This window comes from Choloepus didactylus, chromosome 2, assembly GCF_015220235.1.
Source record: "Choloepus didactylus isolate mChoDid1 chromosome 2, mChoDid1.pri, whole genome shotgun sequence".
Taxonomy (NCBI): domain Eukaryota; kingdom Metazoa; phylum Chordata; class Mammalia; order Pilosa; family Megalonychidae; genus Choloepus; species Choloepus didactylus.
In genome coordinates this window covers 204530863-204551958 of record NC_051308.1, presented here as the reverse complement: position 1 = coordinate 204551958, position 21096 = coordinate 204530863, and the positions used below count along the sequence as shown (strand labels likewise).

Here is a 21096-nt window from a genome sequence, read left to right as displayed (position 1 = left end):
GCCTTGGCTCGGCGGGGGCCTCGGGCGGCGCGCCGCTCCGACGCCTGCTCGGCGGCGCGCGGACTGGCGCGAGGACAAGGACAGAGACCCGGAATGAGTTTGTGCGCAGTTCCACTGGGCCATTCTGGACTGTGTCGGGCCGGGCCCGGCCAGGGCAGGCGGGGGTGCCTGAGTGGGTGGTGCCGGGGACAGGCGCTCGGGGCAGCCCGCGCCTCGCCAGGTCCCCGCCCCGTCCCGGCCAGGCCGGCTCGCCTGTCAGTCACTGGGGCGGAGGCAGCAGCTATACCTCTGTCGGAGCTGGGCGGTGAGAAGAGCGCGGGCCGCGCGGAGCGGAGGGAACCTGCCACAGCCCCTCAACTCCACGGACTCTTCGTTGCAGGCTCGCGAAGCTGCACCCCCGCGCTTCGTTGGACACCTCCGTAACCCGCGAAGGGCTGTTTCCCCCGTGACCCCCCACGCCCGTGACCTCCTCAGAGAACCCGAGAACTCCTGAGACGAGGGTGTTGTGGGTACAGGCCATCGACCCTGTCACCCCTCGCGGGTCAGGGGCTCGGTTTGCTCCACAGGCCTCCCTCCCCCATGACCTCTTCCTGACAGATTCTGGACTGGAGGCAGAGCTGTGACTTACCATTAGGACCCTCGCTTAAGAGCTATTCAACTGACGGCTCCCTCCGCGGAGTCCCCGTCAGGGGGTCTCCTAAGAGCACCCGCTTTAGTCTCTTGGCAAGCCCCCCACCCCAACCGAGGTGGGGAGGCCTCGGCAGCCATGCCCGCCCTGGGCCCCCCCTCGCCCCACCTCTCCCTGGGTACCCAAGCTGGGGTCTAGCAGGGGGCCAGCAGCCCAGGGGCTGGGGCAGGAGACGGGTCAGGGTCCACCTCCCTACTGGGGAGGGAACAAAGATGGAGCGGCGGGAGGAGCAGCCGGGGGCTGCAGGGGCTGGAGCAGCACCAGCCTTGGACTTCACTGTGGAGAACGTGGAGAAGGTATGAGGGCCCTGGGGTGGGTAATCCAGTGACAGAGCAGAAGTTCTGGGGACTGACATTAAGGCCAGAGCTCAGGTCTGGGCTGGCTGCCCACTGGGATGGTGCCTCCAGAGCACCTGGCAGTTGCTGTCTGTCTGATCAGACTGGACAGCATTGTTGCGGTGTCTGCCTAATGGGCTATTTATGGCCTACTTTAGATATGGATCGCCTGTGGACAGATACTCTAGGGTCTTGGGATGTTCCCTCCAGGGTGCTAATGGCTTAGACCTCCACGGGAATTGCATGAGTGGTACAGGAGGAAACCAAGAACCCAGGAGACCTGCAGATCAGTGTCTGGGAACCATGCTGACACTGGACCATCCTGGCCCCTGATTTTGTTTGAGCCAGGGGCTCAGAAAATAATCTAGAACTAAAACAATATGGGTTATGTTTTCACTTTTGCTTGGAGAAGGAGCCTTCCTTTATTGGATGGAGCCCAGATCAGTCCTCAGCAGGTGGGAGTGGGGCTGACCGCCTTAATTTTGTGCTCAGTCTGAGGGCTCTGACCCTGCTGGCATCCTCCCTACTCACTCAGCCACATAGCTCCCTGCCATGGCCCTCTCAGGCTGCCTCACTGCCTAGTCCACCTCTTTTGGATGGCTTTTCTGGTTCTTTTCTAGACTGGAATGCAGGAATGCATGCCCCCTGGGATGAGTGGGGAGATGCCTAAGGCCACCTTGCTGGGAAGCAGGAGCTGGTTGCAAATATTCATTTGTTATTCTTGAGCCCGGCTTGCCAAGCCAAACTGTGCCAAACCCTTCTGCTTCTGTTCTCTGCCTGCCTTACCATCCCTGAAGGGACAAACAAGGGACAGTGGTCATAACTGGCTGGCAGGCTTACAGGTAGGGCTAAGCCTACTTAGATGGAGCCTGTTTTGGGATCACGGCCCTGGCCTCACTTTCTCCCCCTTGGGGCTGGGCAGTGTTGCCATGGTGGTGCACTGCTCCTTGTGCTACCAGGGAGATACACCACTGTTTTCATACTGCATGAAGTCCCAATGGAATCGGGGAACTGGGGATTCTGCTAGATGAGAGCTCCAGGCCAGACATTTGCCAGGGCTACAGCTATGGCCTAGGCTTTTCTGGACCAGCTTGTTGGACCCTCACCTGTGTTCTCTGAGAGTACTCTCACCTTCTCCTCCAGTATGTTTCTGCCCCAGGGATGCTTGACAGAAGTCTTAGTGCTGCTCAGATTTCACACCGGCTTTGGTGCCAGCATCTGGAGTGACCTAGGGATGATCCTGGGGGAACTGAATGGGGCTGTTGGAGTTGATGAGAACAGATGTGTCTGGGAGGGTCAGAGCCCCTCAGGCTGTTCCAGGCTCTTCTCAGGCTTAGTTTCATCCCTAAGGAGCCATTCCTTCCACCTGGGCCTTGCCCTTTACTCTTTGGGGATATCGGCCTCCTCTTTTGCTGCTTTCCTATGGAGGTTCTCTCTCTGAACCCATAATATTTTGCTAAAAGGAGAAGAGGATATGGTAGAGCGTGGGCACGGTTCAGGCTTAAGACATCAGCAGGACCCTGGGCCCAGGAAACACTGCAGAGCACTGAGCTCTTCTGCCCTGCTCAGCTCCCTGTTCAGGGAGAGGGAGCAGTCTCGCAGAACCAAATCACACCCTCCGTTCTGGGCTCTGGCAGGATCCAGAGCGGTCAGCACCTGTTCAGTCCTGTGCTGTCCTGCAGGCGCTGCACCAGCTCTACTATGACCCCAACATCGAGAACAAGAACCTGGCTCAGAAGTGGCTGATGCAGGCCCAGGTTTCCCCACAGGCCTGGCACTTCAGCTGGCAGCTGCTGCAGCCCGACAAGGTGCCTGAGATCCAGTACTTTGGGGCCAGTGCCCTGCACATCAAGATCTCTCGCTACTGGAGTGACATCCCCACCGACCAGTATGAAAGCCTAAAGGCACAGCTCTTCACCCAGATCACCCGCTTTGCCAGTGGCTCCAAGATTGTGCTGACTCGGCTGTGTGTGGCACTGGCCTCATTGGCTCTCAGCATGATGCCTGATGCTTGGCCATGTGCTGTGGCCGATATGGTACGGCTCTTTCAGGCTGAGGACTCACCAGTGGATGGCCAGGGCCGCTGCCTGGCCCTGTTAGAGCTGCTGACAGTGCTGCCTGAGGAGTTCCAGACCAGTCGCCTGCCCCAGTACCGGAAAGGCCTGGTGCGGGCCAGTCTGGCAGTGGAGTGCGGGGCTGTCTTCCCATTGCTGGAGCAGCTGCTACAGCAGCCCAGCTCACCCAGCTGTGTGCGTCAGAAGGTGCTCAAGTGCTTCTCCAGCTGGGTACAGCTGGAGGTGCCACTCCAGGACTGTGAGGCACTCATTCAGGCTGCCTTCGCTGCCCTGCAGGACTCAGAGCTCTTTGACAGCAGTGTGGAGGCCATTGTCAATGCCATCTCACAGCCTGATGCTCAGAGGTGAGTTGGTCCCTGCCTGCCCAGAGAGGGACAACCTACATGGGCAGCCACACATCCTTCCAACCACTCAATGCTAATTGAGTGTCTATTGCATGCCTGGTCCTATGCTGGAGATTCAGCAAGAAACCAAATAAGACACAGTTCCTGTCCTCCTGAGAGCAGGAGACAGACATTAAACAACTAATCATCCAATGAATTCTTCAATTAAAATATTTGACTCTGTTCTTTCTCTCAACCCTTCAGTTACCAAGTCCTGACAGTTCTGTCTCCTGACCATATTGCAAATCTATTTTTTTTTCCATCTCCACTGTCACCACCCTAGTACAAGCTGTCATCATCTCTCTCCCCAGATTACTGCAGAGCTTTCTTACCAGTCCCCTGGTTTTCACTTGTGTGCCCTTTATTGTCCACCCAGCAGCCAGAGTGATCTTTTGAAAATGAGGGTCTAAATTTTTATTTCTGCTCAGAATCCTTCAGTGGTTTCTCACTGCTCTTAGATAAAGCTCAGAATCCTTAATGTGCCTGGCAAAGGTGCTGCACAATCTGGCATCACCAGCCTCATCTCATGCCACACTGCTTTCTATGTTCTTTCGCCTCGCGGTCTTTTCAGTTCCTTGAATCTTCCATGCTCATTCCAGCCTGTGAGCCATCCCGTTTACTTTAACATGTCACCTCTGCCTGGAGCACATCCCCCCTCCTCACCTCCCATCACCTGTCAGAGCTCAGTGTAAACTTCATCTCCTCAGGGAAGTCCTTGGTAATTTTCATGACTAAGTTTGGTCCTCTATATTATATTTTCCCAGCACTCCCAGTATTTTTCCTTCTTAGCCCTTAACATGGTTTCACTATAAATTAATGTATGTCTCCCCATTAGTCTCAGCTCTGTGAGGACTGGGACTGTGTAATTTTATTTTGTCACTGTTGTGTCTGGCATGTTGTAGCCCTCAATATTTTTGGAATGGACAAAAAGTAGGAGTTGCCTAAGTGAGAGGGTGGGGTTGGGGGTAGGGAGGTGAGTTGGAGGTGAAGAGAGTATTCTGGGCTTCAGGAACCACGGCAGGTGCAAAGGCCTGTTTGGGCAGCACCATGATACGTTCAAGGACCCAAAAGAAGGTGAGTATAGTGAAGTGTTTGTTCAGCAAATGTTTGTTGAGCACCTGCTATGTGTCAGACTCCATGTGAAGCACTGGGAACACAAAGATGAATGGGGTTGACTTCTGAGCTTCGGAAGCTCGCAATCTAGTGAACACATGAATGGGCAAGTGCAGTCAACGTGATGAATGCTCTGATAGAGAAAACAGCAGGCTATAGGAGCTCATTTAATCCAATCTAGGGGGTGTGAGAGCTTCCCAGAGGAGGTGACAACTGAGATATACTTTGAAGGGTGTGTAAGAGTTAGCCAGGTGGCAGTGATAGATATGAGGAGGACATTCCAGTCAGACAAAAAGTCTGAACTCTGAGGGTGTGAGAGCCTGGTGAGTCTGCTGAGCTGTAAATTGTTGGGTGGGATGAGACAGTGTGGTTTAGGGCCAGAGTGGAAGGAGATCAGGGCCCAGATCATCCAGTACCTTGTAGGCAAAGCTTAAGATTTTGGTGTTTGTCCGAGGCAAGATGTGAAGTTTTTGAAGAATTTTAAGCAGGGGAAAATGGCATGATGAGATATTTGGCATAAGTTTGGGGAAAGAATTGGAATGGGTAAGACTGAAGGTCTGAAGCTGACGTTTCTGAGGTACAGCTTTGGGAAGGGATCCTTGGCAGAATTGGAGAGGGAGAAACACTGAAAGAGACTGCATGGGGGAATGGTGAATGGCCCAAGCCTCATCATGTCTGAGTTACTGGATCTGAGACCTTGGGTAAGCCTCAGTTTTCTCATCTATAAAATGGTGGTGATCATATTAACCCTTCAGAGCTGTTGGAAAAGTTTAAATAAGATAATGTGCACCGGGTCTCATCCTGGTGTTCAATAGATAATATTTGGGTGTGAGAATTAAATAAGAATGTCTATGAAGGGTTTAGCATGATTCCTGGCACACAGGAAGTACTCCCTGAACAGTGGTTACTAGTCTTTAGTATTGTTATTACAGTGACAGTTCGTATGCTCCCTTTTCCCTGGTTTCCGCACCAACAGCTTGAGGTGGACACCAACTCTCAGGTCAAGACCTCTCTTGACAGCCTGAAGCTAGACTGCTGGTTGGGCTTGGGCAAGTTGGTGGACAAGGGGAACTGGCCAGGCCACAGGAGTAGGTGGGTAATGTGTGGTGTCCTTGGATACACCCGGGTTTACCTGCCCAGCCACTCTCAAGGGCTTTGGCAGGTAATTGATGCCCATTCTCTGAACGAATGAGCAAGCAAGGAGCCAGTGAGGGAACCCACAGCCTCCTGGGTGCCCATTGGCTGCGGCCCCCTTGGTTGCTTAGCAACTCTCCCCATTTTCTCAGCTCTGCTCCTGAAGCTCTAATTGCAGGTCTGGGCTGAGCTCAGTGTGAGAGGCAGCCAAGAAGTCCTTGTCGTCCTGCCCCCAGCTGCTTAAGTTGACCAACTGGAGCTGGGCCTCTTGAATCTAGCCTGAGCCATAGCCCTAAAGACTTCCTCACTGTCTCTCTCCTCCACACCTAGATACCTCTGGGACCTCAGGCTTATCCTCCTATCCACACATAGGCCCCCAGCACAGCTGGTGGAAAGTCCATGCAGGGACTTCCCCCATGGGTGGGCTGTACCCTGCCTGCAATCATACCTCCAAGAGGTAACTCTGTCTTGGGCCTTGCTCTTTCCAGTCCAGTTTCTTAGCTTTGGCTTCAGAAAGTCACCTTCATTGGCTATGACTCCTGGGTCACCTGCCTTCCCCGAATGTCCTGACACCTGCCCTTGCCTTGGCTGAGCTTGCACTCAGGCCACCCTTTTTCTGGGTTGCTCCTCCTTGCCAGGCTCTCTCCTTCAGATTGTTTTTTGTTTGTTTGTTAATTTTCTGAAATATGTTTTTAATCCTGGAAAAGCTTTTCATTGGGGGCTAGAGCTGGGGGAGGAGGGAAGATGAATTAGACAGGCTGTTGGGCACTCCCACAGAATTGGGACTGGGATCTGGACTGAGATCTGCATCGATCCTTTGTGGACATTCATGCTGGGCCCTGAAAGAGAAGCAGGCTTATAGCTAAATGCGGGGCTGTGTCAACCTGGAATCTGCCTGCAACTTGCTGTCTGACCTTGAGCCCTTTTGGACTATGTTGTCCTTGATTTATCTTATTAAGAGGTCCAAACAAGATAAATTGAGGAGCTTGAGTACCTACTGTCCACATGAACTTTGGCAGGTCTGAGGGAACCTGATAATACAGTGGGGATGCTGTGGGGGTAGGGCACTACCTCCTGCCCCCTCTCAGCAGCTGAAGAGCATGCAGGCCACGGCCCTGCCCCTGCCCCTACTCTTTGTGTCAGAGTCTGGCCTGAAGGTGCCCATTGTCTGGTGGTGCAGCCCGTGTCAGGGTTATGGGACTGAAGCTATCACAGCTGTCTCTGGGCAGCACTCTAAGGCTGGGGTAGGGGGTGGGGTGGAGGGTGGGGGGAGTCCTGGTATAGCTGCCTTATCCCACCAAAATAGGGGTGTGTAGAAGGGGGGCAACATCCCTGAGCTACTTGCCTTTTATTGTCCTTCGCTTCCTCTCTCTAGGTTGTGAGGCTACCTGCCTAGCAACCTGCTTGGGGGGACGTCCAGAAAGAACTCCTTCTGGACCCTCAGTTCCCCCTCCCTCCATAGATACAGCTATAGTGACAACACTATGATTGGCAGCAGCAGGGTGCCAGGCAGCTGATCCATCCTTAGAGTACCGCTTCCACTACCTAGTCCAGTCTCCACAGAGCAGGCTCCTGGGGAAGTGTCTGGTGGGATGGAGGAAGTCTTTTTTCAATCTGCTTCCTCTGCTCCTCTTTTAGGGATCATTGTGCTTCAGGGCTTTGACCTGGACCTCTTCTTTCATTCAACACTTTCTCCCTGGGTAATTTCCATCTACTCCCTTAACCTCAGTTACCACCAGTTTACTGATGCCTACCAAATCTTTGTCATTTGCTCTAACCTCTCTTCTGGGTTTCAGGGTTTGTTTGTTTTTTATATATATGTCTAACTCTTTCTGGACACTTCAACCTGCATATCAGGTGGAATCAGGTGCCTCTGATTCAGTATGCCGGACACTGAACTTATCACCTTCCTGCCTCCACCAACCCCTCCAGGTCTCAGTAAATAGCTCCTCCATCTACTGAAGTTGCTCAGCCAGTGACCTGAGAGTTGTCCTTGACTCCTCCCCATCTTCATATCCTTCATTCACCAAGTCTTGTTCATTTTGCCCCTTGGCTCTCCCTGAACTTATCTATTTCTCTCCTACTGCCACCAGACTACACAGGAGTTAGGATTTAGTGATAGTAGGTGAAGGGAATGATGAGAACTGAGGCTCTCATGAGTTATTGCTGCCTTTTAAACTCTGCTTTAACTGTGTCTCAGGACTCTTGAGCCTGTCATTCTTCCTCCATCTTCCCTACCACTGACCTTCTAATATTTCCTCCTCAGTGTTCTGGAGGTCCCTGACCTAAGGTTCTTCCCAACACAGCAGCATCAAAGCTGCTATATGGATCTTGACCTCTTTTTGCTTAGGATTTGATGCGGGGAGGGGGGCTTTGATGGAAGACAGGGAGACTGTGTTTTTGTCTTACAGTTGGTGGGGAGTAGGGCAGGCAGCTCTGATGGTCTCCTCACCTCATGCCTCCAGGTACGTGAACACCCTCCTGAAACTCATCCCACTGGTGCTGGGACTGCAGGATCAACTGCGACAGGCAGTGCAGAATGGGGACATGGAGACCTCCCATGGCATCTGTCGTATTGCTGTGGCTCTGGGCGAGAACCACTCCCGGTGAGGAGTGGGGGCTGCTGGTGGTGGGATAGCAGGCCCCTCTAAGACACAAGGTCATAGGGCCCATTGCGGGGGTGGGGGGGGTGCAGAATGACTTTACTATGTCTCCTCCCCCCAAAGGGCCTTGCTGGACCAAGTGGAGCACTGGCAGAGTTTCCTGGCACTTGTCAACATGATCATGTTCTGCACAGGCATCCCTGGCCACTATCCTGTCAACGAGACCACCAGCTCCCTAACCCTCACCTTCTGGTACACGCTGCAGGTATGTCTATGTAACCTCCAGTAAGATTGGGGCCTGGTGGAAGAGAGTGGATCGTGGGTTTCTATGGCTGCTGGTGAAGTAGCTAACTCTTCCCTGGCTCTCTCAGGATGATATTCTGTCCTTTGAGGCAGAGAAGCAGGCTGTGTACCAGCAGGTGTACCGGCCAGTCTACTTCCAGCTGGTGGATGTGCTTCTGCACAAGGCCCAATTCCCTTCTGATGAGGAATATGGATTCTGGTCATCAGATGAGAAGGAGCAGTTCCGAATTTACAGGTGATGATAGCAGGTCAATCCTATCTCTAAATGTAGTCCTGAAATAATGGAGGTAATGAGGGGTGGGGCTCAAAGCCAGGCTACCTGAATCCTGGGGCTCCTTCCTGTATTCTCTAGGCACTTTTTCAGGGGGTTGTGAGTGTACTAGGGTGGGCTTCTGGGCTGGAGGCAGGATCCAGGCAGTGTCTAAGACCTTCATCTACTTCTCAGGGTGGACATCTCAGACACTCTCATGTATGTCTATGAGATGCTGGGGGCCGAGCTACTCAGCAACCTCTATGACAAGCTGGGCCGTTTGCTCACCAGTTCAGAGGAGCCCTACTCGTGGCAGGTACCTCCCAAGCTTGATTCCCTCAGTCCTCTCAGACCTGTCACACCCACTTCCTGAGCCAAGCCAGTGGCATCCTCTTTCCCCAGCACACAGAGGCCCTGCTCTATGGCTTCCAATCCATCGCAGAGACCATCGATGTCAACTATTCTGATGTGGTACCCGGGCTCATCGGCCTCATCCCACGGATCAGCATTAGCAACGTGCAGCTGGCAGATACAGTCATGTTCACCATCGGTGAGACATGGCACACACCCATGACCATATACAATCCATGGGGACCCACAGGCCACAGGCCACCACTTATGGGGACCCATCCCTAGCCATGACCAGCTTGCTGGGTCCCAACCAAAATGGGAGAGACATACATGCCCACACACACAATCAGCATCATAGCCAGCTGACTCTGCCCTGGCACAGTGTACTGAGCTGTGGTCAGTGGGGCTAGTATGCTGTTGGTGGCTGGGCCTCTGTTGTGCAACCTCTTCCTACTTCTCAGCTGTGAGGCTCATGTTTGAGCCTGCACATGCATATTTGCTCATTCAGTCTTGAGGCTCCTGTTCTGTGCCAGGGCTGAAACTTGACCCTGCCAGCAGCTCTGCCTGCCTCACAGGGACATGGTGCTAAGCCAGCCTGGCCTGCCTTAGAAATCCCTCTTCCTTCTTATTCCAGGAGCTCTGTCTGAGTGGCTGGCAGACCATCCCGTCATGATCAATAGTGTTCTGCCCCTCGTGCTGCATGCCCTAGGTAACCCAGAGCTCTCAGTCTCCTCTGTGTCCACCCTCAAGAAGATCTGCCGAGAGTGCAAGTATGACCTACCGCCCTATGCTGCCAACATTGTGGCTGTGTCCCAGGTATGCAGGCAGAGCCCTGGGTGGTGCTGGGCCTCGGGGCACACTGTACTGTACTGATACCATCTTCCTTTCACTCTCAGGATGTGCTGATGAAACAGATCCACAAGGTACGGGTCAAGAGTTTCTAGGGATTTCCTTGGGGGTATTGTGAGGATCTACTTATCCCAGAAATCCTGTATTCTGCCTCCCTCTGCCCCTTATCCCTTATTCTCTGTCCTTGGAACCTTCCCCAAGAGGCTTATTCTCATCCCCACCCTCAACCAGATGAGGTCCAGGGAATGACCCTCCATGTTCTACCCCACAGACGAGCCAGTGCATGTGGCTGATGCAGGCACTGGGCTTCCTGCTGTCAGCCCTGCAGGTGGAGGAGATCCTTAAGAACTTGCACTCACTCATTTCGCCCTATATCCAGCAGTTGGAGAAGCTGGCAGAGGAGATCGTGAGTGAGCTCTGGGGGCCAGGGAGCAAGACTGGGACTCTGGAGCCTCCCATTGTGTGGGTTGTGGCCTGCGGGATGGGGTCAGCGGACCCAGCCAGGGCTAGGAGATCTAGAGCTTGGCTTGCTTCTCCCCATAGCCCAATCCCTCCAACAAACTGGCCATTGTCCACATCTTGGGGCTTCTCTCCAACCTCTTCACCACGCTGGACGTCAGTCATCATGAGGATGAGCACGAAGGCCCTGAGCTCCGGAAGCTGCCAGTGCCGCAGGGACCCAACCCCGTGGGTGACATTGTCATTACCATTATCCCTCCAACCCTTTGAGAATGTCATTGTCACTCCCCAACTCTGTGGGTAATGTCATTGTTCCCCTAGCCCCTTCAGGGGGTCAGATGTCATTTGGTCCTCTGACCCTGTGAATGACCTTATCATTGCCCCTAACTTTGTAGATGATGATGTCATTGTTTCTCCCAATCTTATGGGTGATGTTGTCTTTGTTCCCAGCCCCAAGGAAGGGTGATGTCACTGTGATTCCTTAGCCCCATGGAGAACACTGACATTATTCTTCACCTCACAAGTGATGTTATGATGGGCCCCTGTTCAACCCCTGCATGCACTAAGGATTTTTACATGCTTAGCATCTAATAGTTCTTGCCTTTGAGTTGCCCCCAGTCTAGAGGAAATACATGTAAAAAGATGTTTGTTAAGCATTGTTGTAACTACTGTGATAAACTTGGGCATAGGAATTCAAGAGGACCATTTATAAGCCTCACCTTCCCATTCAAAACTATGGACATAGTTTGAATAGAATTGTGCTGGCTATCAGATGTGGTCTTGAGTGAAGGTACTTGGCATATTGTAAGGTTCTGGACAAATGTGAGGGAGTGCTTCTGTCATTGTTCCCAGTGCTCCCTCCAGGGTTTCTTCTGGAGAAAAGGAACCACAGGCATCCTAGTGCCTCGGCCCAACTCCCCCTCCCAGCTACAGTTACCCTTTTGACTCCAGATCAAGCCTGGGCCACATCCTCCCACAGAGCCCCTTCTTCTATGGTACTGGCCCTCCTGCATCCCTCACCTCCCAGGACCTCAGTCTGCTCTCTGCTCTTCCATAAGCTGCCCCTATCTACCCATTCCTTGAGATTCCTATGCCAAGGCTATCTGGAGTGAGACAGCAGCTTCCCTTCCTCCAGGTACTAGACCTAGGCTTTTGGCACTAAAAGGGCTTTATTGAGCAGACATGGATAGGGAGTGATTAAAAAAAAAAGTTAAAGTTTAAATACTTTTGTGAAGTTCATGGCTTCCTCTGAAATGATCCCTAGAATCCAGGATGGCCTCCTCTTTAATTTGAAGGGGCTCAGCAAACCACTCCTCCCAGGGGTGTCCCATCTCCCCTGCACTGTCTTCAGTGGGTAGTCTGGGGTAATCAGTTTGAACTCCTGTCCCACCCACTCCTACCAAGTCCCTCTAAGGTAGGTGATGGTGGTGGGGGCACTTCACTTCTCCCTGTGTCTTTAGGTGGTGGTGGTACTGCAGCAGGTCTTCCAGCTTATCCAGAAGGTGCTGAGCAAATGGCTGAATGATGCCCAGGTGGTGGAGGTGAGCACCAGCCCTTGCTCTCTGCCCCATGATGACTTTGCTCAGAGGTGGAGCAGGAGGAAGGTATTGTTTCCCCACTTCATTTTGTGATAGTCTGGAGGAAATAGGGAGATGAATCCTGCCCCATGAATACAAGGAATCTTTTGGGGAGACATTCAAAATTCTCCCAAATCATAAGAAGTGGTAGACCAAAGGACTATAATGTTGAGGCTGAGTGACAGTCAGGGTTCAGTTTTACAATCAGAGACCTGCCTTTGGTCCCTTTTCAATTCAGGTTTTTGTTGTCCTGCTGATCCCTGAGAAGAAAAGGTACAGATGTAAGTAGCAAGAGTTAAGCTACAAAGTTACATCCCGCACCCCTCTGAAAAGGACCTTTTTTGCCCTCTGCCTTTCAGTGTGAGTCAGACTTGCTTATCTTCCTTGGTTTAGAGGGCCAGGCAGGGCTTATAGGCCCCTTCTTTGTGCAGGGCCTCCATCCTGTTCCAGCTGATTGTGACCTGCTTACCAGGTCTCATTTGCTTTCTTCCCTAGGCGGTGTGTGCCATCTTTGAGAAGTCTGTTAAGACACTGCTAGATGACTTTGCCCCCATGGTGCCGCAGCTGTGTGAAATGCTGGGTCGGATGTACAGCACCATCCCCCAGGCCTCTGCTCTTGACCTCACTCGACAGGTGGGCCTTCTGATTGGGGCAGCCAGTGTTCAAGGTTTCATCCTGGCCAGAGATATCTCTCTGCTTTCTTGGGATTGGGTAGGGTGGGTAGCTGCCATGGCTGGGGTCCTTACCTGAAGTCCAGGGATGTTGACCTGTTCTGGTGAGACTGAATCTCAGCTGACCTGCATTCCCTGCTTTGTTGCAGCTGGTCCACATCTTTGCTCATGAGCCTGCCCACTTTCCCCCAATTGAGGCCCTCTTCCTGCTCGTCACCTCGGTCACACTTACTCTCTTCCAGCAAGGTAGGTCCTGACCAGGGTCTCTGCTGCTGTCGCCACTGCCACTGCCTCTGCTTCCCCGAAGGGGGAGCCAAAGCTGCCCACTCTGTTCTCCTTTATCCCCTGATTCACACATGGGACTTGATGGGAAACTTATGGGATCAAGCACAGTACAAATTTCACCTTACAAATAGTTGATGCCTTAGGTTGAAGTGGATAAGTGGGTGAATGATGTCTTCTACTTGCCTGCTGGCCTGGGGCAAGTCTGGATGTGGGGGAAGGTGGGGACAGAGGCTCTGAGGGACCGAGGGGCCAGGCTGGCTCGTTTTTATTGGGATAGAGTAGAAAGAGCATGGGCTTTGAAGTCAGATAAACCTAAATTCTAATCTTATCACCACCAACTAGTTGTGTGACCTTGGGCAAATCACCTATGTATGCTAAGCCTTCCTTTCCATATCTGTGAGATGGAGATAACATACTTGAAAGGATTGTGATTGGTATTGAAATAGCCTGTTTAAGTCACCTGACTTGGAGATTTTGCACACAAAGTACTCAGTGAGTTTTGGTTTGCTGCATTGAGATTTCCTCCTTTAAAGCCAAAAGCCAAGTACCTTTGGCTATGGTCCCAGCCTCCATTCACTGTAGCCCTCCCCCTGAGAGAGTTGGGAGCAGGGGGCTCCAGGCTACCCCTGCTGTCTCACCCAAGCTCCTAACGTGGTGAAGAAACAGCACTGTTCAGCTAGCCTCATGAGTCTTGCCTGGATGCATGGTCTCAGATTTGAGGCTCCCCAGGTCCAGTGATACTGGCCTCTGCTTCTGTGGGTAAAGAGTAGATCCAAGATTGGGGAGAAACCTGGGTGTGGTCATCCTCAATGCCATCTCTCCCACTCTTCATATCCAGCTGGGGACAAATCCCATTGATCCTGCCTCCTGATTATCCCACAATCTGCCCACTTTTCTCTACCCTCCATGGCCCTCTACCTCAGTTTAGGGGCTTACCTCGTTTACCTTAACAACTTTCAGACTGTTTGCCTTGACATCTGCCTTTCTCTCCAGTCCATTCGTCACACTGCAGCCAGAATTTTTTTTATAAAACATATATGTGAGCATTCTCTCTCCCTGACTGAAAGCCTTTCCATTGCTCGCCATTGCCCTCAATGTTATTGTCCCACTCCCACCCACTTGACATAGATCTTGCATACCTCTCAGTGTCCTCTCCTGCCAGTGCCCTCATGACTCCTGTATTCCAGCCACATTGACTTTTTTCCTTACCATGTTCCATTTGATCCCTGTGCCTTTCCTGTGGTGCTCCTCTGACTGGAATACCCTGTGCCTTTTATTGAACTCTCATTCCTTCCAGCCTTATCCATGTATCAGTCCTCAGAGAAGCTTCTCTGACCTTCTGTGCAGAATTCAGTGCTTCTAAACTCCATGCTGAAACTGCATTGTGTACACTACTGATACAACGCCAATCAAACACAATAATCAGCTTTCATTTCTGTGTCTCTCCCTAGACTAAAGCCCTTCAAAGGCAGGGTTGGGTCTCTTCTCTCTGCAGCCCCAGTGCCCAGACTGAAGCCAGCATAGAGCAGGCATTCAGACACTGTTGAATAAAGAAGGGTGAAGGCTCTCTGCCCCTGGAAGCTTTCTTCCTCATTGTCTGACCCACCTTCTGACAGGATGGCTGCTGAACATTGAACCTGATTTTCTGCAGTGGTTCCAAGGCATGGGACACATTGGGCCATAGTTTCCAGGATTTGAGTAATTCAAGGTTCAGGTGTGATAGTGATGGGCTTTATCAGTGGCTCCTCATAACACCCTAGAGAAGGAAGCAGAGCAGATTATCTACAAATGGGGAAACTGAGCATTTGTGACTCACGCAAGATCACACAGCTACTTAGTCGTGTCTTAGGCAGATGTTCATGTAAGTCATCCTCCTGAGAGCAGAGTAGCCCAAGCAGGAGCTCCAGGTGCATGCCTTGTTCTTGCCACAGGATTCATCAGAACTGAAAGCAGAGTAGTGTCCAACATCTTATTTGTTGGGCTTGTTGACTGTCTTGCTGGATAGGATGGCCCCCTTACTTGTCCCAGTTTTGGCCATCCCTTCCTTGGGCTCTGCCCTCCCACTAGTCCATGGGTGTCATGTTGACTGGTTTCCCCAAAGCCTTTCTGTGTCCAGATGGTGGGGCCTGGTCCTCAGCCCTGAGCTTGGCCCTCTACTGAGTTCTTGCCTATGTGGAAGGGGCTTTGCTGGGGTGGAGCTCATCAGGCAGCTAATTGGAAGGTTTCCTCTCTTTGGCCCTGCCAGTGGCTTGCATGCCTGGCCCTGTAGCACACTGGACACTGTCCTACCCAGGAAGGAGTCCTCCAATTTAAGTGGACCCAATAGATCCCTTTTCTTGGCCAGGCCAAGAGTGCTGAGGCCATCAAAGTGAGGGGGCACTTGTTCAGGCCCTGCTGCCCTGGCCTTCCTGGGGCCATCAGCCTTGCTTCAAGAGGAGGTACCAAGGCCTACACCCCCCACCCCCAACCCCGGCCTTGCCCTGACCAGTCCTGCCCTGCTCTTCAATGGCTGGTGATGGGGAGGTATGTGCTAGGGAACAGTACAGGAGCCACCCCCATCTGCCAGAAGCTGTAACAAGAGTGTGGGGGCTGTTTCTTCAGCTCCATGGAATCCAGCATTGCTCGAACACCAAAGGAACACTAGGGGGAACTGGCCTGAAGAGGAGTGGGGAGTAGGTGGATGGCCCCTTGGGAGGGAGCTGGGGCAGGCCTGTCCTTCACTTTGCCGTCTCTTTCTGTTGGGCTTCTCCCAGTTCATGGTTTTTGTATGTTTTGTTTCTTTATCTTGCTTCCTGCTGCTCATGTGCCCCCACGCTGTCTCCCTGCAGGCTCTCAGTCCCACATAACTATATGAGGTTGAGTTGCTGTTTGTATAATTTTTTCTTAAGTTCCATCTTTATTATATTTTAGGGCCCAGGGATCATCCTGATATTGTTGATTCATTTATGCAACTCCTGGCACAGGTGTGTTTTAGTTTTATTCATTCACGTTCTGTTCTCTCTCTTTCTCTTTCTCTTATGTTGGAATTCAATTTAAGCCTATTTTTAGCTTTCTGTTGACAAATTTTTTTTTTTCTGTTCAGTTGAATAGAGTTTCTTCATCTGTTTCCGTGGAAGTTGACAACCCAACATCCTCCTTTAGTGCCCCTTTGCCTCAACTAGCTCAGTCTTCTGCAAAAACCAGGGAGAGGCTGATCCCTAAGGGAGGGAGCTGGGCTGGCTTTGGGAGAAGGAATGGGGTGGTCACTGTCCAGCAGCTCCTGTGTGGCCCAAGAAATTCAATGGTAGGACTGGAGTCAAAGGGCCTGGGGTTCATTGTCCCCGTGCTCCTGCCGGGAACTGTCTGCCTCAGTGCCCCCAGCCTACTTCTGTGAGGTAGGCTGGGAGGAGCTCCGAAGGGAGAGGCTGAAGATGAGTGTGCTGCGGTGGAGCCCAGAGTTGGGCTATTGGAAGAGTTGTGCTGCTGCTGCCAAGTGGGGTGCAGGCTCCATTATGAGACCATGTTAGGATGTGTTTGTGTTTGGTATGTGTGTAAGTGTGTTGGATCTTATTGTGTATGCTTTGAGTTTGGTTTGGGACAGGAATAAAAATCCATGGCTGCTGTAAGTATGTGCATTGTGTTGGGTGTTGGGGTAAATGTGTGGTTGAAGTATGGGTGTGTGCATTGATGTGTGTTATCCTTGATATGTTTTGCTCATTTTGTGTTATTTGTTTATGTTACGGACTAACAAATTTTAGATGTTGATATGTCTTGGAGGCATGTGTGTGTCTGGCTGTGGGAGTGTATATCATGAAGGATGGGAGTGTATATTGTGGTATTGGTGTGTCTATATTGATGTAAGTGTGTTTCGGAAGATGTATGTGTGGGCTATGGGAGTGTGGAGGTAGTGTGATGGGGGTGTTCTGTGTATTAGGGGGTTCCTGTGTGTCAAGGACTCCGGTGGGTTGAGGTAATGGTATGTTTCTTTGCTTAATCATTCCACAAATATTTACTGGATATGTAATACATGCTTGGTTTTCTGTTAGCTGCTGCAGATATAATGGTTAGAAAAAACAGGCACAGTTCTTGCTGTCTTGGAACTTACAATCTAGTGGGGGGCTGGGAGGAGTGGGGAGTGTGTTTTGTGCCTGGATGGTGTCTGTGTGTGTGTGTGAGTTATCTGTGAGGATGTGTCTTTAGGGGTGAGGGTGTTTGAGTGTGTATTTGTGAATGAGTATATTGGGGGAGTATAGATGTGCCGAAGGATGTAGGCAGATTGAGGTAGAGGATGTGGGTATGTGGACATGGTTTGGAATGTAGGGGTGTTTGTGTATGTGCATATGTAGTGAGGGCGTGTTGCAAATGTGGGGAGAATGTATATGTGAGAGGCATGACAGAGGTGTGTTTGAGAAGTGGGGTGTTTCACATGAGTGAATATGGGGAGATGAAAGGTATGTGAGGGGTTGGGGGGTTAAGGGTCTGTGTGATAAGCATTGGGAGGTTGCTGGGGAAGGGCAGTGTTTAAGGACTACTGGAGCTGTGCGGAGCATCTCTGTGACCCGAGGGTGTGCCAGTCACGTCCTGGTACTACTTGGAGTGGACCATCTGCTCCCTTCACTCCATCTGTTCATGGCAGCACTGGCTCCTGGGGTGGGTATGGCTGAGAAGGGCCTGGATGAAAGGTATGAGCCATGGCTTCAAGGCTCCTACCCTGCTTCCCCTCTTCCAGAGCAGGAACTGGAAGCTGACTGAGGAATGCAGGCTGGACATGATGGGGGAGGGGGGCGGTGCTGTTGGGCTGGGGGCTCTGTATCCAGCTGCCATCATTTTGCCTACTGCCCCTTCAACCAACCCAGGGAGCCTTGACTGTCTATGTGAATTAAGGCAAAGTCACTGTTGGTTACCTGGAGCATGCAGGGGGTCTAGCCCTGATGGAGGGGAGGGAGGTGGTGTTTGCTCAGGGGGTGGCTTGAGACCCAAGCTTTCTTCATTATGACCCTCCCCAACCTCTCTCACATACACATATGCATCCATGTACACATACATGTGCATAACATCCCTCGAGCTGCTCCTTCCCTGACCTGCTGAACTCTGGGGTGGTCTTGGTCCCCAAAGATGGCTGGGTGGCTGGTTTGGGCAACCTCTACCTGTGATGCACAGTTGGGGGCTGGGGTGGCAGGTGAGTGGGGGGTGGGTGGCTTTTGGAGCTGGCTGGGGCTGGGCTTACCAGCTCCACCTCCTACAGGCTCTGAAGCGGAAGCCAGATTTGTTCCTGTGTGAACAGTTGGATGTCAAAGCTGTGTTCCAGTGTGGTAAGTGGGGCCAGGTGGACAGATGGGCCTGGGGCCCCTGGGAGGATCCATCAGCCCCATCTGATCTGCCTTTGCCTTTCCTACAGCTGTGCTGGCCCTCAAGTTCCCTGAGGCACCTACTGTCAAGGCCTCCTGTGGCTTCTTTGTGAGTCCTGTGCTGCCCCCTGGTCCCCTGTCATCCCCCATACCCAGTCCTGCCCTGCCCACAGGACTCCACAGGGTAGGAGTGTGGTGTGCAGGTTTTATTCTCAGGGAGAGGTGGGAAGGAGCTGGGGCTGACAGCCCTCTCCATCCTCTGCAGACAGAGTTGCTGCCCCGGTGTGGAGAAGTAGAATCTGTGGGAAAGGTGGTACAGGAGGATGGTCGTATGCTGCTCATAGCAGTGCTGGAGGTGAGATGGAGCAGGCAGGGTGGGGTGGCCCTTAATGCCTTCTAAGAAGCACAGGACTTTGGCTCCCTAAGCTCTCTGATCCTTTGTTTCTTCCTTGGTTAAATGGCTGAGTTGTTAGGGATGCTGTGAGTATTTTAGCTGGCTCTCAAAAAGCAGCACTCACTTGTTGTGTCTGCTTGGCTGAGGAAATGGTTGGGAGTGCAGGGGTGTGGCTACGCACCCTTGCTGCAGAAGAGGAACGACCCTGGTGGTGCTGACAGCCCTTCTCCCTCAGGCCATCGGGGGCCAGGCCTCCCGCAGCCTCATGGACTGCTTTGCTGACATCCTGTTCGCCCTGAACAAACACTGCTTCAGTCTCCTGAGCATGTGGATTAAGGAGGCACTGCAGCCACCTGGTTTTCCGTCTGCGCGTCTCAGCCCTGAACAGAAGGACACCTTCAGCCAGCAGATCCTTCGGTAAGCAGAGCTGGGGTGATATGGGCTCAGGGTAGGGAGAAGGAGGCGTTGGTGGTGGCTGATACTAACCTCTTGCTCTTCCCTCTCTCCTTCAGTGAGCGAGTGAACAAGAGGCGGGTGAAAGAGATGGTGAAGGAGTTCACACTGCTGTGCCGGGGGCTACATGGCACAGATTACACAGCTGACTACTGAGGGGTGCCCCGGTTCCACCCATCCCTCCTCCTTATCTTTCCCTGTCCCCTAAGTAAAATCTGGACCCTTACTGCTGCCTCTGCTTCCTTTCTGCTACCACCACCACCTAACTCGGTGACCCTAGAAGGCCTGGGGGGGAAGGATGGGAGGGTGCTTGGACCCAAACCTCAGCTGGGAGTGGTGGGGACACCCTCTGGCTCCTAGTGTGGAAGAGGCACTGCTGTAGTGAAGCCACCTAGGCTGGAGCCATTAAGAATACTGCTTTTGCCCCTGGGTGGGGTAGGGGCTGCATAAGGTCACCTACCTTCTTCCATTAAATTAGTCCCAACATTCCTGCATGCATACATTCATATAGTCATTTAATCAACAATGCTGAGTACTAGGCCCCAGCTGTGTCCTGACTTGTTCTGCCCTGACCAAAGGCTGATCTAGTCCATAGCTACCATGCTAAGCTGGGAGAATGGGATGAGCAAAGGAAGGCTGAATGGAGGAAGTTTCATTTCATAGGGGAATGGGAGGCTTGGGTTGAAAGTGGAGTGGTGCTGGGTCCAGTTGGGATAGGAGAAATGTAGCAGGGCTTTGAGTTACAGGATGGGTTTTTGGTGTGGGGTTGTGGAGGGACCGAAATTTGCACATGGTTAAGGTTAAGTTGGGTCTGGGTGTGGGAATGGGCAGGACCTAGTATTGTCTGTGTATTCTGCTCCCCTGCTCTATGGGACCTCCCAGATGGGATGGTCAGGACCAGGGACAGCTTCTGGCCTGCTCCTGCTCTCTGACCTTTGCCTAGCTTTCTGTCTCCTGGGTCATAGTTTCACCTGGGCTGCCTCTCACGCATCCGAGCCCTCTTCTCAGTAAGATCTGAAGAGCAGGACTGTGTTCTCTTCATTCATACCCATGAATCTTAAGTCTCCTTGGAGATGGTGGGGGAACTGGTCACTCCCACATTCATCCTACCTCCTCCTGTTCTTTCCCCAACCTTTACACAGATTCCATGTCCTCCATTCACCTTAGTCCAAGCTCTTCTCAGGCCAGCCAGCATCAGTCGCCCTCCATCATCCACCTCAAGCCACACTGTACCCATTTTCCTATACTTCCTCATTCCTATTCTCACCTCACTTCTCCACAAGCAGGTGGAGATGTCTCATGTACCTCTAGTCCCTTGTTCCAACTGCATGGTAAACAGATGTCCCCCAGCCCATCCCCTCCCAACTAAATGTACCATAAATAAGCTAGGAGAATATGGAGCTAGGAGATTTCCAGTTTCTGCAATCATATATATTTGGTTTTGATACTGATTGTGCCACTGACTGGATGTGTCTCTTTAGACAGGTAGTTAACCTCTTTGAACCTCAGTTTTCCTCATCTAGGATAGTATTCCAAAGACTAAGTTGTAAGAGTGTAATTCTTGATGAACCGTAAGTGCTCAAGGAGCCTGTGAAGACAGTAGCAAATGCTTTTAGTATATGTGATATGCAAAGGAATGCTTTCTAAAGTTTTATAATAAATGAATTTGATCCTCACAACAGTCCTATTAAGCACTATTGTTACAAATCCTGTTCTGCAGATCACAGCTAGGCATAGAAAGGTTAAGTTACTTTCCTAGGATAGTGGTTAAATGACTGACCCAATCAACATTCAAACCCAGGCAATTTGATAAAAAATTATGCAACACATTAACAACTAAACAAAT

General features: G+C 51.8%; 1 protein-coding gene across 2 annotated transcripts; it reads left to right on the top strand.

Moving 5' to 3' along the window:
• Nucleotides 1-178: 178 nt before the first annotated feature.
• IPO13 (importin 13) lies at nt 179-19476 on the top strand. Of its 2 annotated transcripts, XM_037827451.1 has the most exons (20): nt 191-984; nt 2706-3442; nt 8194-8334; nt 8455-8596; nt 8703-8869; nt 9080-9200; nt 9287-9434; nt 9870-10051; nt 10132-10158; nt 10356-10490; nt 10628-10771; nt 12004-12084; nt 12616-12753; nt 12941-13037; nt 15987-16039; nt 18301-18367; nt 18454-18512; nt 18669-18758; nt 19033-19214; nt 19310-19476. In XM_037827451.1, the coding sequence occupies exons 1-20, from the start codon at nt 901-903 to the stop codon at nt 19404-19406; spliced, it is 2892 nt and encodes a 963-aa protein (XP_037683379.1). In that variant the 5' UTR covers nt 191-900; the 3' UTR covers nt 19407-19476. The 2 variants fall into 2 exon arrangements, 1 of the variants encoding a protein (XP_037683379.1); XR_005215390.1 differs by lacking the exons at nt 15987-16039; nt 19033-19214; nt 19310-19476 and having other exon boundaries at nt 179-984; nt 18669-18752.
• The last annotated feature ends 1620 nt before the right edge of the window (nt 19477-21096 follow it).

What these genes read in the sequence shown, in the direction of transcription:
- IPO13 (XM_037827451.1), top strand. Translation starts at nt 901, where the DNA reads ATGGAGCGGCGGGAGGAGCAGCCGGGGGCTGCAGGGGCTGGAGCAGCA. An exon ending in CTGTGGAGAACGTGGAGAAG is followed by an intron (nt 985 to 2,705) that starts GTATGAGGGCCC and finishes GCTGTCCTGCAG; the next exon opens with GCGCTGCACCAGCTCTACTA. An exon ending in CTGGGCGAGAACCACTCCCG is followed by an intron (nt 8,335 to 8,454) that starts GTGAGGAGTGGG and finishes CTCCCCCCAAAG; the next exon opens with GGCCTTGCTGGACCAAGTGG.